We start from the raw sequence: 18248 nt of genomic DNA on the forward strand, positions 1-18248 counted from the left end.
GCTTATTATTGCTGAATAATGTGAGAAGGAAAAAAAAAAAAAGACTCTGATCTCTAAGGCTGCATTTGCTGAGGTGTCATTTGAGAAGAAGGCAGAAAACAGAAGGCCGAGCAGCCAGCAGCCAGTCTGTACCCTCAGCCAAATACTCTTCAAGGCTACAAACTGCAACAATTCAAATGTGAATCACTGGGATGTAATAGACCAGTGAACTCAGCCACTGGGTATTTCTAAGCATGCTGATTAGAGTCTATGGTCACAATCCTTCCACTGATCCACTATTTGTAAACTATCCCTCTGAATAACTGTTATTACTTTTAGGGAGTTTAATTCCTTTTCAGAGGGAGAAAAACAACAACAGCAACAAAAAACAGAACCGAAAAAAACCAAACCCAACCCAAAATGACCAACAATAAGCACAAATCAAACCAAAAAACACTGAACCCAAAACCAACAAGTCTGAAAATAACTAAAGGTACAACACTAGGAGAAAATACATGTTTTTACTGCAGGACAAAGGTCTTAAGTCTGGGATGCTATGCTATAGGCAAAGACCTCAACAGACGCACCTTATCTCCAGAAGAGGAATAAACCTTCCATCTCTTATTCCCTATACTGCAATAAGTCAACCAGTGTCTTTTTCTGATTTGTATACAAAGAACAATCCTTTTTCACTCAAATCAGGCAGATATCTACTGTAATCAGTGGGTTTGTCTCACATCTGTCTACGGCTTCTCACCATCTGATGAATTCTCAAAGCATGTAAAAGGCAAAGCAAGAAAGTGCAGTGTGTTGTGGCTCTATTCCTACAAACAGCTTGGGAAAGAGATAATGTTTCAGATGGTACAAAGAAAATATTAACAATCACATACTAAAAGCAGGGTCTTCTACGGCTAGGCCTAACCATGCTTCAACTCAACTTACCTCTGACATGTCAGGAAATTATGGTATTGCCTTTTCTCCCTTATAGTCTGTGCTATACAGGATCTCTTTCTTTCCACATTCTCATACAATTCTTGATGATATAAATTCTGAACTCCCCAAGAGCAGCTAAATTAAATTCAGAATAGTTGAAAACTTAGACTCTAACCTGGATGTTACTGATAAGAGTAACAATGCTGATACCGATAATAGTAAAATGCAATGAAGCCATCCAGATTTTCATTTTGGAAATGTCTCTGATGTTCTGTTTTCTCTGGTTTGTTCAAACAGCAAGTAACACTCTGAGTGACTTTTTGCCTGTACACCTGTGGTAGTTGCACTTCCCCCCTGAAAACTAGTGTGGCAGTTGCACATCCCCCTCTGAGAACTGGAGCCTTCAATGGGGCAGTTAATGGCTCTTTCGTGGGACCCTGAGTCGGTTGGACAGGGTTGTTAGCAGAGGAGGGGCCCTGAGAAGCTTCTGGAATGTCCACAGCCAGATCTGATCAGACTATAAAATGGGGTTCCCACCGAAGATTCCCTTTGTGTGGTCTTCTAGGAGCAGCGGGTCTGCTGAGCCGAAGCCTTCCCCTTAGACTGGGATGCCGTCTAATGAAACTTCCCGGGATTGGGAGCGCCTCACCTCCTCATTTGGGTGAGTGATAATTTACTAAATATACCCTTGAAGAAGTCCTTACCTAACCCAGGCAAAGTGATAGTTAACTCTGGAGTCAGAGGGCTCTGGTGCATTTCTTGTGAGTGTGTGCATGCACACTGTGGACCCTCATTATTCTCATTTTGCTGCACCCCAATAATCTCCTCAACTGATATCTAAACCTTTATTTTATGTTGTTAGAGTGCTAACTAATTGTATAAACCTGTTTCTAGTCAGTTTATTGGCTGTACTTTTCCAGGCTGAATAAAGTCTGTTTTGGAACTTCTTGTCTACCTAAAACTGACTTTGGGGTGCCTCCGTGACAACACCTCAGAATACGGTTGACCATTTCTCCCCAAACTAGTTCTGAATGAAACACTATGTCATCAAACCTGAACATTAAGGAATTGAAGCCAAAAATAATCTTGGTAAGACCACAGAGTTACATGCTGCCAACTTCCCTCTAGCTTATATGGGATGGAACTTGAACATGGAAACATCTGGCACTTTGCAACATGCTATTTATTTATATTTTGTATTGATAAAAGAAGTATGCTTAAAACAGTTGGAACAAAGAAAATGAAAACATTAAACATCCCTTTTCACAGGATATTTGAAGACCTTTACCGTATTTTGACAAAAAATGTGAATTTTCCAACTTTTACGGATTTAATGATCCTTTTTCATAAGCAGATCGGACCTTTTCTTAGTACAAGGACATGGGCAAATGCCAAAAATTACATATCGTATCTACAAATATCCTTAAAGAATAAGATCTTCAATTACAGTGTGAGATTTTTTTTTAACTCTTAAACAACCTGAACAATATATCCATGTAAGTCTAAAGAAAAAAACATTCAATCCAAAAAGCATTATCTTCTTACATGTTCACTCCAAAATATTTTTAAGTGAATAAACCCCCCAAAAATCATTAGTATACACGAAAGTGTAACGATAACTTTTCTCCCAAATATCACTATTTTCACAGAAGTAACATAGATTTAAAAATAAATTAATGAGATCAAAAGCATACTTCATTAAAGTCACACTACAGTAAAATTTGTTTCCTAAATCAACTTAGTATGTTTTCAAAAATCTACATTCATTCACTTCCTTTAACAAGTTTGAAAACTAGTGACTGAACTAAGGACTAAAACTGATGGCAGGCAAAGTTTTCATGAATATGTAACAGGGATGACTATGTGATATCTTGTTAAAAGCTGTTTTCTTACAAGAAAAAAAAAATTAGTTTAAATTAGTTTATCCCTTTGTTTTCTCATTTTTTTTTTTCAAGTTGTACTCATATGTCTATTTTGTTTTCTCCTGATTTTTATCTTGGGAGGGATAAAATAATAATAAAACAAAAAAACAAAACAAAACAAACAAACAAACAAAAAAACAAAACAAAAAAAACCCAAAACTTTTAAAAAAAATCAAACAACCAGGTAGAGTTCAAAACATGAGAAGAAATTGACTTAAGACATGTATCCATTTTAAACAGAAAAAGAATAATTATGCTGTCCATTACACAGAGAAGAGGAGGTGAAATAGGAAATTAACTGATTCTAATTATTTTCAAGCATAAAATCAAAACAAGATATGTGAACACAGAATCACTTTTTTATTTACAGGACTGCAACCAGCAGATCATTCATGACATCCTATGAATTATGTCAGTAGTATTCAGAGACTTAGTGAGAATCTACATCTTTCCCCATGTCTCGTGAATGCTTCTGACAACATTTCCCCTATGTTTAAGAAAGGCACAATGAACAGTGAACCCTAAAATTGCTGTGTGCTTGGAGAGAGAAGAAACAAGTAAATCAGTATAAAGTAATATGAACACTAAGAATTACCTACATAGTTGGCCAAAGGGCAAAAATTGAAACAGACAATGAGAAAGAGTAAAAAACAAATAAACAAAAAAAATACCAAACCAAACAAAACCCCCAAACTGATGTGCAGGTAAGATTTTTTTTTTAATTGTTATTTAAAAATCTTTATAGTATCTAAAAATATATATCTCTTAAGGAGACAATGCAAACAAAAATGCTGAGCTCAGATACTGCAACATATTGGGAAAAAGCAGTCAAAAGGAAATATACTAAAAGTAATAAGAACCTGAGAACCAGAAGAAAAATATCTACAATTAGTCTATGGAGTATAGGTTAGTTCTTCTTAGAGATTAGCGATGAAATGAAGCATTTCAGCTGAAAAGCAGCAGGAAAGGTTATCTCTGAAGCTCTGGAACCTCTACTGGAGTCCTCTCATTTGAATAGGGGAACAATTCTCCCAGGCCCTTTCTAGATATTTTATCTCAAACATTATTTATTACATGCTGTCCATAGTGTGCCATAGGCAATTTGCAATCAAAAAACGAACTCTGTTTTCTTATTAAATTGAAACAAAAAGATCATTTTATGGAGATATGAATCCATAAAATTATCTACCAATGTGAAACGTACACGTTTTCTCAACACTGGAAAGAGAAGTGCTTTTCTAACTAACATATGCATTTTCATTCAACCTTGTTACAATGTCCAGTATTCAATGGGGAGTCAAAATTATTACTGTGTAAGTCTACAATAGCAATAGCAAGACCTAAACAGAAAAGAACTCCGAACTTGAAACTGAATAACTATTAAAACTGAAGATGAAAGTCCTTGCTAAGACTTAACCAAAACAATATGCTATGTTGAGAAATTATGTGAAGAATTATTCTGTATGCAGCAAAAGTATAGCATAAGTTTGGAGACCTTCCAGAAAAAGTCAGCAAAATACAGGGCCTATTTCCTCAACTTTGTTCCCTTAAACTTCATTATGAGGTTCTGAATACCTCTGCAACACCAAACCTGATTTCCTTCTCATGTATCCTCTTGTGAATAAGAAAATGGTATGATGCCATAATTAGAATAATGTATTTGTTCAATATATTAATAGTTTATTATATTTATGATTTTCATGTATTCATAATTTTAGAATCTGACATACTAAATTCTTTAGTGATGGGTCTATACGAAGCACTGTCTATTAGATGAAGTCTCTTTCAAACAGCATATTACTTTTGTGCATGGAATTCAGATATCATCTTCTAGATGTAAATAAAATGGTTGTTTTTATCAACAACCAACCTTACATACTGAAAAAAGGTCTCACAGAGAACCACAGAAAATATTCTGAACAATCAATTAAAGTAATAATAGTTTTTTATTTTATAGCACCTTTTATCAGAATGCTAAATAACTTTATAATGACTTTGCTTTTAAATATGGGGTACTGATATTTAGAAAGATCAAGTGTTACATTCAGAATCAGTCAATCTGTGACCGACATAAAAAGAAAACAGATTTTCTCAATACCACTTTAAGAAATGACATTAAAATTACAGAATTAAAGTCAGATTAAAATGGTAGTTAAAATATCAGAGACAGAATATCTTACATAACCCTCACATCAAATTGTCAAAGGCAAACAGAGATAGTATCTTGATGGTCTACCATGGCTATCTAATATCCTGGGATCATTATTAAAATTCACAATGTGTACTTCAAGATTAATGTACTGATAAAAACTTTAGAATTTGAAGTTGGACATTATCCTTATTTTAGAATTCTCTGTCCTAGTGATAACAGAAGACTGAAACAAAGCTTTCTTTCCTGTTTGTTCTTTCACCTCCCACATATTATATATTAATGGATACAAGTTCATCAACCCTTTAAAAGCCGCCAGTATACTTTATAGACAGCCTCTGTTTTATACCTCCTTATCTGCAAGTCATTTTACAGACAAGGATAGGACTGTTCTTTAAAGTCAGAAAGAGGGAGGCCATCTACATCAATCATTACACTTTAGAAATATCAATTAATAACCCTATCGCTCATTATACGTGTACGATTATATCCCATTGCAAGTTAAAAATCTTTCATAAAATAAAGAGATAATATAAGTCAAAAGAACAACATCCGTGTGCTGTACCTGCTGGGTACAGGCAGTACAAGAAAACTGACATGATGAGATCATCATGTAAAAAAGTTGAAAAATATTGCAGCAACAAGATGACATAGATATGCTCCAAAAAAACAGCAAACATTGAGGACTGAATGGACAAATCCTACACCTAGCTGCACTCCACAAAATTTAGGCTACACTAAATGATAAAATAAGAGTTTCAGGTACAACAAAAAAGAAGGAAAATAGAATGCATAATTGTAAAAAATGCAAATGCCAGGGGAAAAAATAGTGCATTTTTAAAAAGCAAAAATGAAAGAAAGTTTGCATAGTAAGTTAATACACAAAGATTGTGGTGACAAATCCCGTTACATTACTGAGCTTAAGCCTACCTAAATCATAATAAAAGGGGAAAGGATTCCTACCCATCACTCAATTTCATGAAAAAAGAGAGAACTGTAGAAGGAAACATGCAAGAGTTTACAACTGCATTTATAAGTGTACATCAAATAGACAAAGGAGAAATACAAAGCTTAGCTTTAGATCATTTATGTTTCTCCCTCTAAAAGAATAGTATCTTCTGTAAAGCGGGCAGATAAAAAAAAAAAACTTGTAAACTAAAGAAAATATGTAAACACTTTAATTATAGATATGCTTGTCTATCTAATGTCACTTAACTAGTAAAATAAGTATTTAAAAAACTTGTACTTTTACAAGGTACTACAGAGGAAAAGCAAGCATGTTTTATATGACATTAATGGTGTTACTCATCACTTTTGAGATCAAACTCCCACTTGAAGTCTACTGTGGAAAAGTAAAATTGATTTCCTCCTTCTGGTAAATAAAAGTAAAGCTATATTCCCGCCAGCTCCACAGGCACCAGCAGAAGAGTTTCACCACTGCAGATATATGTCTGTCAGCATTCTGTTATAAACAAAGCTGACAAAGTTCATGAGGGGTAACAAAGAAGCTCTCAGACTAAAAGTACGGAAAGACTGAGTTCTTTTCAGTGACAGGCAGACAGAAGGAGAAGAAAAAGTTACTTGGAATGTCCCTAATTCTATTGCCTCTTTGGTTCTTTCTTCCTTAGGAAGTTTGCAGTGTATGAATTTTTAATGTGAACAAAGGCCTAAGAAAGTTCTACTGAAAAGATAATCAAGACATTTACAACAACAATGTCAACAGATGCATATCTTCCTGGAAAAAGGACTAAAGAAATTTGACTTCCAATGCAGAGGCTTCTGTTTCATCCATGGCAATTCAATATAACACAACATATAACAGTTATGAAGGAACTGTTTTCTTCCACTATGTAAGACATTTTAGAGACTCTCCCCTTCTTGAGAATCATAAAAATGGTAATTTCATAAACACCGGATTTAAAAAAAGAGATTCAACAAAAGCCGAGATTGCCATACAAAGGAGTTGTGATCTCATCTGAATGGAGGCAAAGTGAGTCATTAAAAGGAAGACATAATACAAGCCAGATTTCCTGCCCAGCTTCCTCTGACCTCTGTTGGCAGAGCTAGTTTCCTCTTGTGGTAATAAGTGTGCCTCAGAATTGTTCTGCCCAGTATGTAAGCTCTGTCAGAGGAATACAACTGACATACTCGTACAGTGGGAAGAATCACAGCAGGTATGCTCATCAACACACATTCTCGACAGATCTCTAATTCCAATGACTTATGAGGAGTCCTGCAACCCAGTTTTAAAATCTCACTCCAAGACCAATCCATCATTGTGTTGCTTAAACCTTGGTTAATCACCTCACTAATCTCTAATAAAAATTATCATCTTGTCATGATTAAAATATTATAGAAAATAAAATGATCTTCAGCCCGACATACTATTATAGCCACCCATCAGGGTATGCTGTGAATTAATCTTACACCTTTACACTAAATTTCCTGACTTTCACCCAGTAACATAAGCTCTTTCCTGTTATCCTAATATAAGATCTTGTGAGAAAACCCATGCCTGCATGGTTATTTTCTATTGAAAATCATCTTACACAGCCATACATTAAAACAAACATTTGTTGTTCTCTAATTCTCTCCTATTGTGTACTTACATGACTACTGACGGGTTTGAGATTACGGTGTTGGAACCTATTTTTGTGTGACAGCCGCAGTGCAGATACTTGTCGATACACTGGTGCTGAATGCTAATCACTACTACAGGCTCGGAACAATTGCCAGCTACGTCACTTATCACTAGAATGAACAGAAATATCTTAGTTGCCTTATCACGTGATTTGTGCTTCCTGCTGGAAGGGCTAGAAACCAGTAGGAAATACAAGAAAGATAAAATTATTATTGTAAACCAGTAGGAATTTCATGGGTTAATGATAAAAGCAGTTCCAAAAGTCTCTTAAGAAATTCAATACTCTTCTTCACATATGCAATTTAAATGTTGTTCAAAAGAGATCTTGATTACTTGTATGAAAACTGAATTGAACAGAAGTTATGAATAAAATGCATTAAAAGATGTAATGTGGGATATAGGCAGGACACAAAGCATATATTTTCCTTAGTTTGTCATTTTTAGCTATATCACTTGACAATATTCTCACAGAACAACTTTCTATAAAAATAAGTATTTTATCTAATAAAAAGTCATTTAAAGTTTATAGACTACACTTTAATTGTGATAATTCAAAATGCATAGAACGGGTGCAAAGTAGGTACTTCTCTGACGCTAATTAAACAACATGATCAAATAGTATTTGCTTTTTCCCCAAATAGTGATCATCAGGGTATGCTTATAATTGGGGGAAAAAAAAAAAAAGAAAAAAAGTGAGAAAGAAGACAAAAAAGAAAAATAGTAAGAACACTTGGAAAAAAAAAAGTGCATTAAACATTTTCAAAACCTTCTAATTAAAATACGTGAAATACTAAAAATAAGAGAGATAATAAAGGCTGAACAGAGTGTTCATAAAATATGCCTAGCTGTTGGCAAAGATTTTGTCGTTGTTATTTAGTGATGATGAAGCCAAATAACTGTTGCTGGAATGGAAGTGGGCTGATGAAGAAAGCCTTCACACTGAAGTAAGGGATATCACAATTTGTATTTTTATTAGTAGTTCTTCTATCTGTACAATTTCTCTCTAAATTTCATTACTTTCTGTATTAGATGTCCCTTTCAACAGATAGTCATGTGTTGATAAAAAATGTGATATATTGCTTTAATATGCTTGCCTTCCTGTTTTATGTTAAATTGTTTGTTCATACAGCCAGCAAGTTCTAAGCAGTTGACAAAAATGTAAGAGGATGAGTAATTAATAAAATGTTAACTTCCAGGGAAATCAGCTTGTTGTGAAGAATTTTTTCTGGTATTTGATCTAATTTTTGCAAGATAAGATAGAAGCATTCAGCTAACTTAAACAGATTGCGCGTTAAAAACTGTTAGCACATACTGAATACTTATATTATTTGAACACAAAGTACAATAAGCTTAAAAGTACATTAAAAAAAAAAGTTATTTATTAAGCATAAACCAGTTCTAAAAAGCATAGTATGAAGTAAGTGTAACAATTTGCATGGGGGAGGCAAAAAAATAAACAGTTGGGCATAATGAACTGGACATACTTTTTTCCAGTTCAAAGAGAAATAAAAGCTTGTAATTGAAATACTCCTAAAAACACAGTTTATGCATTTAAAAATAAGACATGGATAAATCTCAACTAGATGTGTTTACTATGGTTTTAGAGAGATTTAATTTTACTTCATTCTTCAATAAATTGTAATTTGAAATCTACTTTTCTTTACTACATACGCTATTTAAATAATGCCCCTATGTTACTATCCACAAACACATTTCAAAATTGTTAACATAAATAAATAAAGAAAGAATTCTGTTTGCCATGCCTAGGTTGATGTACAGCTAATTAAGCATGGGTTTAGGGATAATTCCATTAGAATTTATAAATGATTCAGGAAGTTAATACGTGTGTGCATATATACATAAACATACATATACCAAGACTTACTCTGTCTACAAACACACCAGAGTGTGTCCTTGCTATTTATTAATCAAATCAAATTAAGAGTATTTTACAAGTTACTTTGCTTTCATCAGAGATTTTAAAAAGAAAACAAATTAAAGGAAGAAAAATGTTTTTCATTCAATTTATCAATTTTGAGTTAAGATATCTATGGTTATGGGTGTATATATGTGAATGAACGAATAAATCCTTAACCCACCATATCTTTTTCTCCAGTTTGCAAGCTGTCACCCGTGAAAAGTATGGTGTAGATGGTAGGATGATACTGTACCTGATTGGCTCTGGAGGTGGTCATGGGATCAGATGGAGAGGACTTGGTGGTAGTTGGGGAAGATGGCAATGTCTGGGAACAAAGCAGTTCAGGAGCAAATCAACCTTTACAAGCCTTAGACTTAACAGTTAAAAAAATAAATAAACCAACAAAAGTAACATAACTAGAAAATTAAAATAAATAAAAAATGCCTAAGACAAAATATTTCACCTACTCATTGGAACTTAATGGAATTTAAAGTCCATTGGATAAATAATGCATGTAAATATGCATGCTTATGCATGTAAAAACAAATTAATGACTTGAAATCAAGATGGTGAACTCACATAAATACTCAAAAATATGCTGACCACACGAGGAATATATTCTTTCCTCTCTCCTTCTCTTGGGGAAAATGAAGACTATAGTAAACACAAATTCCAGCAAGTTCAATGAGCACACTAGAAACAGTTATCATTCTACAAACAAACAGGGCCAACATCTGAAAGAGAGACATTTACTTTGGCACCTTATAATGCACCATTCTACAGCATGGACTATAGCCAGCAAACTTGTGTTCCATATCTTATATAATTTTTATGCTGAAGCTACTAAGTTTTTAGCAATATACTAACTGCTAAAATATTCATCAATGTTTTTCTATCAAGAGGCAGGTGAAAAAATGTAAACATCAATCTCATGATGGATGAACATGCAACTAATACCTTCATGACAAATTACTACAATATATTTATTAATAGTGTTAAAAATGTTCATTTAGTTTAGCAAAGGTTAATAACTTATCAGGCCTGTGTTCAAAATAAACACAAAAAAGAATTAAGAGTCATATTTATTGATCATGTTTTCTAAATAATATACATACGCTTAACATTAATTCTTGAACATATCAAAAAAGCACTGCTCTGTTGAAATTTTTATATACACATTTTTCTTTTTAAAGTATTAGATCCTGACAGAATAACTCTTCTTTTTATAAATGTAGTGAAAATGTAAAATTCCAATTTTCAAAACATAACATACAATACTTATTCAAAGCATGTGGGTTTTTTTACATCTATGTAATATATAAATATTATAAAATACCCCAAATTACACTACTTTTACTTTAAGAAATAAGATGTTAAAATGCTATACAGTGTGATTTGTCATATAATTAGTAACCAAAACTATTTAGAAATAAATGAAGCAAGATTTTGCACTTTCAGCAGTTCCATTACTTACAATCATTGACAGTCCCTCATAAAATAGGTATACATACTTTTGCACTAAAATTCTTAATGCATATGAGAAAGCTGGGACACTGTGAATGCATAAAGTTGTGTATTAGCAAAATATGGGCTTGTACATATGCACACACAAATATTTTAGTTGTATGTTAAGCAATATGAAGATCCATTTTTTTCATAGTTTGTACATAAACAAGCAGCCAAAACAGGAAAAAAATACCTTAAGAAACAGATGCTTATTTGTAACTCATAAAACAATAAACAAAAATAAAACATATACAGCTTAAGCATCAATTGGGACTCTTGAAAGAGGCTTCAGTAAAAAATTCTACCACGTTCCATTATAAAAAATATGTAGCTTGGTAAAATGCTATTGGTCAGACACTATACATTCTGAAAATCAAGACGATACAGGATTCTCCCATGTCTTTCAGTACACAACATGGGTTCATTCACAAGAGGCTAAAATTATTAGAAAAAAAAAATGTCAAATTCCACAACTGTACAAGCATAACCCTATTCGACTCTAGAATTATACTTCTAGTTTTAGTGGGAGGATTCAATATGTCTCTTACCAAAGTCTGAAATCACCATGAAATGATTTTCTTTATTTAAGTTTAAAGCAATGGGGAGGGAAAAAATAAACAAAACCAAACCAAACCACATGACCCAACAGAATGGAGAACTAAAATTTATCTTGATAGCTTTTCTTTATTATAGCTATATATTAAACTCTCATCCTGAACTAAAAAAAAAAAAAAAAAAAAAAAAGTTACTATTCTCCAGCAAAACTCTGAAAATATATTTTGACTAAATGATTTCAGAGATCTGATAGTTTCTTCAATCAACACCACTGCTAACTACGGCCTACTGTGTTGTATATTATTTTGGTATGGTAGGCTAATTAATAAAACAAAAAATAGTTTGTTCTTCATAGGTATTACTAAATCTAACTACTGGATTTATAAGAAAATATGTAGAACAATTCAACACTGAATAATTGCTTACTAACATATACCACAAGTCATTTAAGAAACTGGAAGCATCTCAGTTTTCAATTCATATCATTCCTAAAGCACAGAAATGTATGGCTGCAATGAAAAAGGAGCAACAATGATCATTTCAGGTGACTGTTGAACTATAACATCTATTAAATAGAAGCATTCCACTATTCCATTTGAGCAAAAGTGTGTGGAAAACACAATGGGAAAAGATAAAAACATTTAAAAGCAAAACAACTGTATTAATGAACAAGAATCAAGTATGGGCATACACATTGTTTTCCAAATATACATGTCAACAACAAAATACTGAAAATATTAATAAGATTTTTTGGTTTGTGTTTTCATTTTTTGTTTGTTTGTTTTTGGCCTTTTCTGCATATGGGGTTGTTTGTGTTTGAGGCTTAATCTCTCTTACTTTGTTTACTGAGATAACTGCTCTTATTTTTTCATCTATGTCTGTACATTTTATATATATATATTTAAGAACTAACAGCATTTTGCAAAAATGTATACCTTTTGATGCTTCTGTATAACTCTAAAGACACATTAATTTGAGACACACCTATTTATTTCTTCAATATTAAAGCAACACAATGTAATTTCTCAAAAATTAAAACCAAACCAAAACAAAAACCACAGGCATTTGGACTTCATATTGAATTTCCACTGTCTGATAAGTAATTTATTGATATACTTTAATTGCTCTGCAGGAACTGTTAGGCAAAATTATTTCTTAAAGAAAGTTGGACAGAGTTCAAGAATTCTGATTTATAACACAGCATTTTTTTTTTTTTTTAATTTTGCTAGTGTTTTGCATTAGGCAAGCACTTGATTTTAGTAGTTATTAGGCTTCTGGGAATGAGATGCATAAAGTAATTAGAAATCATAAGATGAATTTACATCACAGAATTTTGATTTTTGGGACTGAAACATGAGTACCGTAATTGATGCTTTCCTGAAATTGCAGGTTGACTGCTGGCAAGGTTATAGAAAAAAGGCAGTCAGAACTTCTACCACACATTACTTCTGCGACTCATGATCAGGTTTTAAGCTATTTCTTGAATAGCATAGTCAAAGTCACAGTTAAATTGGTCTTCTATGTTTTCCTAAATCTTATTTCCTTTCCTATTACTTATGATACAATGAATGGAAGAGTACATTTACAAGTAAGAGAGTGTTGTTTTACTTTAATCTTCTACAACAGATATTTAAGAAAACAGATTTTAAGAAATAAAAACGAGCTTAATTTTAGAAGCAAAATTCTGATTGAATCATATTTTAGTTGTAATATTTTCTGAAAGTTCAAGAAAATTTTCTTCCTTGTGTTGTTCACAAGAACTGGCTATACTATGAGAGACTGCTTTCAGGCTGCACAACATCCTAAAGGGTGCAGAAAGATGGTCAAAGCATCACATTTCCATTCTTCATATTTTTGAGTAAGAGTGACGATATAGCTATATAATGGAAGTACAGAATAGATACACTCTGTCTGCATAGAGTTCCAAAAAGTCTCTGAGCCCTTTTTCAGTGACTTTATGAATTGTCTAATGATGAAAGTCTCACCCTTATACACATATTAAAAAAACTCAATACTTACACCCTTGATAATTAATATTGTACTGAGACAGTTAACTTAATTCTCAGTACTGATTAGTATATTTATATATAGGAAAGTAGAAAGGAAAGGCAGAAAATGACATACCATTTGAAAACAGGGCTAGAGACATGAAAGTATGTAAAGAACGTCATTTAACTGTGAAGATGAAACTGCACTTGCAGCTTACCAGTTTCTAGTTTCTCATTACAGATCTTGTCAAACAAAGGAAATCTTGGTAATAATATTAGCCACATTAAATTACTATTAATATAAAGCTAATACTATGTTTCAGTCTTGCATATATTAATTTTGGTGCTTTTAAATCACTGAAATTAATGTGATGACAAAACTAATTTGCTTAAGCCTATATTTTAATGCCCTTTAAGAAAAGGTGGTGTCTTTTTTTGATTTGTATTAAAGAGTTGAATACCTTCTGCAGCTAAAAGGAGAAACAGAGCACTGCAAAGCCCCATTGTGCTAAACAATGGAAAAGACTGACTTACTAGACTTTCAACAGTATCAGAGATGAGCCTTTCTAAACACACCACTTGCTTTGCAAAACATATTGAGTCTTCTTTACATTTTCTGTGAACTCCTTTAATCTGTAACTTTGACAAATGATTCTCATCTCAGCAATGACTGTATAAATGTATAACACATTTCAAAAATAAAATTTGGAAAGACAAATAATCAAGGATTAACAATTCATTTACAATCCAGATTGTAAGAAGGCTGCTTTGATGGTTTCAGTGATCTAATTTTACTTGCTACCTTTTCACATCTGTAAAAAACAAACAAAATACATTCTGATGATATTTCATCCTCTTTGCATTTTGTTTTGCTTTTATGTAAAATAATAGACAGGGCATAGGGCAAGACAAAAAGACTAAGAAAGCATATACAGATGGAACACTTCTTTATAGGTGTTTATGGAGGTAATTTATCTGAATATATGAACTCCTGGGGACTTGCCTTTGAAAAACGAAAAAAGTGTTTTAAGTATGATGTAAAAGAAAGATTATCTCATGTTCTGTTTGAGGACAAGAAGGGTTAAGGAGCTTAAAGCAAACCAGCAGGTGCCATTTGGATCATCAGAGCAACTCTGGATGGAGAGCATGATTTAGTCTGAAGATTACAGTAAAATGGATGAGGAAGAATCAGGACCTTCTCTTTCCTCAAAATTTGTCCAAGTAACACAGAACTACTACAAGATCTGGTACTGTTACATTGAAATACCAGAAAACTCAAGTAAGTTACCAGACTCAGGCATCAAAACACATACGAAGATATGGGTCTGAGATTCATGTGAAAAAAAAAAACCAAGTCCTAGAAGGAAAGAAAATTTCTCCTTCTTTTGATTCTGGGTTACTTCAGGATTTGGAAAAACACCATCAAAACTAAAAAGCTATCACAAGGCATGAGATAACTTCAGAAATTTTATAAGAATCAGAACCCTGTTGAAAATTTCTGAAATGTTGAATGCTGCTGTTCATGCCCCAACAAAATCTTGTATTCACATTCCACTTCTGAAGCACATGCAATGAAGAGTTAATCATCAGCTACAGAGTTGACTGTGTTGATAAAACACAGTTTTGCATACATATTGAAATGATGTTCAACATTGGTGAAACAGAAAATTTAAACAGTGATCTGGCACCTGAATGAAGCCAAGGGCACATGTGGGACAAGATTTAGTATACCTGTTTTTGTGTAATGTTAAATATTTGCCATGAGATCTAATGTATAGAACTGTCTTTCTAGTAAATAAGAGCTTATCTTGTTGGTGGTTTTTTTGGTTGTTTGTTGGTTTTGTTGTTTTTGTTTGTTTGTTTCTCTCCTCACAACTTGTAAACACCCCTGTGTATCTTATTATTCACTGGAGAAGTGCAGCTGGTGTGACTCTTCACTTATGTTCAAAAGTGAGAAAAGTTTATAAGAAATTGTTGACTAGGTGAAGACACACACTGATCTATAAAACTATACTTCCTCATATTACAGAGATTAGTAAGGTTCATCTATGTGACAGACTGTTGCCTTAAATGGATGATGAAAACAAGAAAGGCTTGTCAGAAGGGAGAAGCATTTTAAGAAACCAATGAAGGTTTCTTAAGGAAGGAGGGACTTGGGAGCATTGGTGGTGAAAAACTGAACATGACCCAGCAATGTGTACTCACAGCCCAGAAAGCCAATCATATCCTGGGCTGCATCAAAAGAAGTGTGTCTAGAACGTAGAGAGATGATTCTCCCCCTCTATTCTGCTCTCATGAGACCTCACTTGGAATACTGCATCCAGCTCTGGGGCCCCCAGTGTAAGACAGACATGGACCTGCTCAGGTGGGTCCAGAGGAGGGTCATGAGGATGATCAGGACTCTGGAGCACCTCCCCTATGCGGACAGATGGAGAGTTGGCATTGTTTAGCCCAGAGAAGAAAAGGTTTTGGGGAGACCTTATAGCAGCCTTGCATTAGTTAAAGGGGACCTACATGAAAAATGAGGAGGTACTCTTCATCACGGAGTGTAGTGATACCACATGGTGTAACAATCTTAAACTGAAAGAGTGCACATTTAGACTAGATATTAGAGAGAAGTTCCTTATTGTGAGGGTGGTGAAACATTGGAACAGGCTGCCCAGAGAGTTTATGGATGCTCCAACCCAGAAGTGTTCAAGGCCAGGTTGGATGGGGCTTTGAGCAACCTGATCTAGTGCAAGTTATGCCTGCCTATGGCAGTGGGGTTGGAACGAGATGATCTTTAAAGTCCCTTCCAATCTAAACAATACTATCATTCTATGAAGTCTACTGAGTCTTTATAGTCTCAGCTCGTATCCTGTATTTGGAAAAAAACAAAACAAAACAAAATAAAAAACCACATTTAAGCCAATATTTTCAAATCTGTATTCTTAAAGTCACTTCAAAGTAAATTTTTTTATTTAAAAATTATGATCATTTCTTTTTGTTGTTCTTGATCAGTGTTTCTGAAGTAAAATTAGTCATTTTCACTAGAAGAAAGTGAGTTTACAAATCTGATCTCAGACATTCAGTTTTGCAGATTTTGAATACAATGTCTGTGATTAATGAACAGAGTTAAAGATTCATGACAGGTTAATTATCTACTGAAAAAGCTAAAATGAAACTGGATCCAATGAAAACATTAATTGTAAGTTCTATATGTGAAAATTTTACTCTAGATTTTCAGGGAAGAACTTCTAAAACTTTTGTCCAGACTTTGATAGCTAAACATTTCATAGAATCAAAGAATGATTCAGGTTGGAAGGGATCTCAGGAGGCCAAACAGTGCAACTCCTGCTTAAAACAGAGTTAGCTATAAGATGACACATCTTTCCTTCTATATAGTACACAGGTCTGTAGTGCCCATCTCCAATTCCATACGCTTCCTGGACAGGCTGCTACAACACCTGCTACCTGTAAACCAACTGAAAGCTGGAAGGAAAATTCAACTAGCATACAAAGAAGCTGCAACAGTTTCTGAAGAACGTGATTTGGTAAGACCACATCATGCAGCCTTTTCCATTGTTCATAGGAGCTGTTATTAACTTAGAGGTGAAATTCAAAGCCGAACAAGCTCAGGCTCCCGATCAGTTTATGATCACTTCCCCTGTGTTGCAATATGGTCTGAAAGAGCTGGTGCGATACTTAAACTAATAGAGAGAGTAGGGAAGTTATATTCTCATAGCAGTTTCTAGGAAGTAAAAGGGCACAGGAATCAGTTGGTTATTGTCAAATAATAGCTAGAAACAGCAGATGGATGACATCTGTGAAGAGATTGCCTATGTTATGTAGAGAGAAAAGATGCAAACATTTGTTAATTAAATATCTATCAGACCTGCTTGGAGGAGAGAACTACTGGTATCAACTGGTAAATCCATAGAATTAGGAGATCTGAAAAACTGCAGTGGAGGAGGCTCAAAAGGAACCAGATAGACTTGTCTGCAAATCTTCCAAAGCTGAAAAGCTGAAGTTAGAGAGACGAGAATGTTCGGATAGTGACTTCCATCAGTAAGGAGAAATGCCAGGCCAGACTCAGCCTCTGTGTATACCCATGCCTTTCCTGAAGAGAGAAAGTGCTGAAACTCAAGCAGTCAGCCAAAGCTTTACCTACTGACTTTCTTCATTGAAACTGTAGCCAGAAGATACTTCCTTTCTCAGCTCACTTCTCTGAAGCAAGTGTTGGTAAAGCAGCCCAGGGAAAAGACAGGACAACAGAGAAATGAGAGCTTCACGCTCACATAGACAGGGATGGCATTGCAAGGCTTCAATTACAGGTATCTTCATTCATGCTTTTTGGTAGAAACAGCTAGAAAACCAAAAGAAATATCTTCAAAGTTCCTAATGAAGGTAACATTTATTATTTCAAATCAGCTCTCAATCTCAAGTGCTAAGTCTACTCTCTTCAATCTGTAACGTAATACTTTGGCTGCCAAATTTAGTGGGTAATACTCTAAGACAGGAAGAATCACGTAGAGTTTGTGTAAAGGAATCCAGGTCACTTTTATCTGGGCAAAAAATAAGCCAAGAATTACAATTTATGATTATCCTGATCATTTTAATAAAGATGTTACCTGTCTGCTATAAAAAAGTAGCAACACTGGAGTTCTAGATCACAATT

At 33.9% G+C, this 18248-nt stretch overlaps 1 protein-coding gene across 3 annotated transcripts in view; it reads right to left on the bottom strand.

Annotated features, from left to right (window-relative positions):
• NOVA1 (NOVA alternative splicing regulator 1) overlaps nt 1-18248 on the bottom strand; it is a 148353-nt gene that overhangs the window by 17612 nt on the left and 112493 nt on the right. For 2 of the 3 annotated variants that reach the window (XM_065838301.2, XM_071809366.1), the window contains exon 4: nt 9796-9867. The exons of the other annotated variant lie outside the window; for it this stretch is intronic. In XM_065838301.2, the coding sequence (XP_065694373.1) occupies nt 9796-9867 (72 nt within the window). The remainder of the gene's footprint in view (nt 1-9795; nt 9868-18248) is intronic. 3 annotated transcript variants of the gene reach the window in all.

This window comes from Patagioenas fasciata, chromosome 5 (genome assembly GCF_037038585.1).
Source record: "Patagioenas fasciata isolate bPatFas1 chromosome 5, bPatFas1.hap1, whole genome shotgun sequence".
NCBI lineage: Eukaryota > Metazoa > Chordata > Aves > Columbiformes > Columbidae > Patagioenas > Patagioenas fasciata.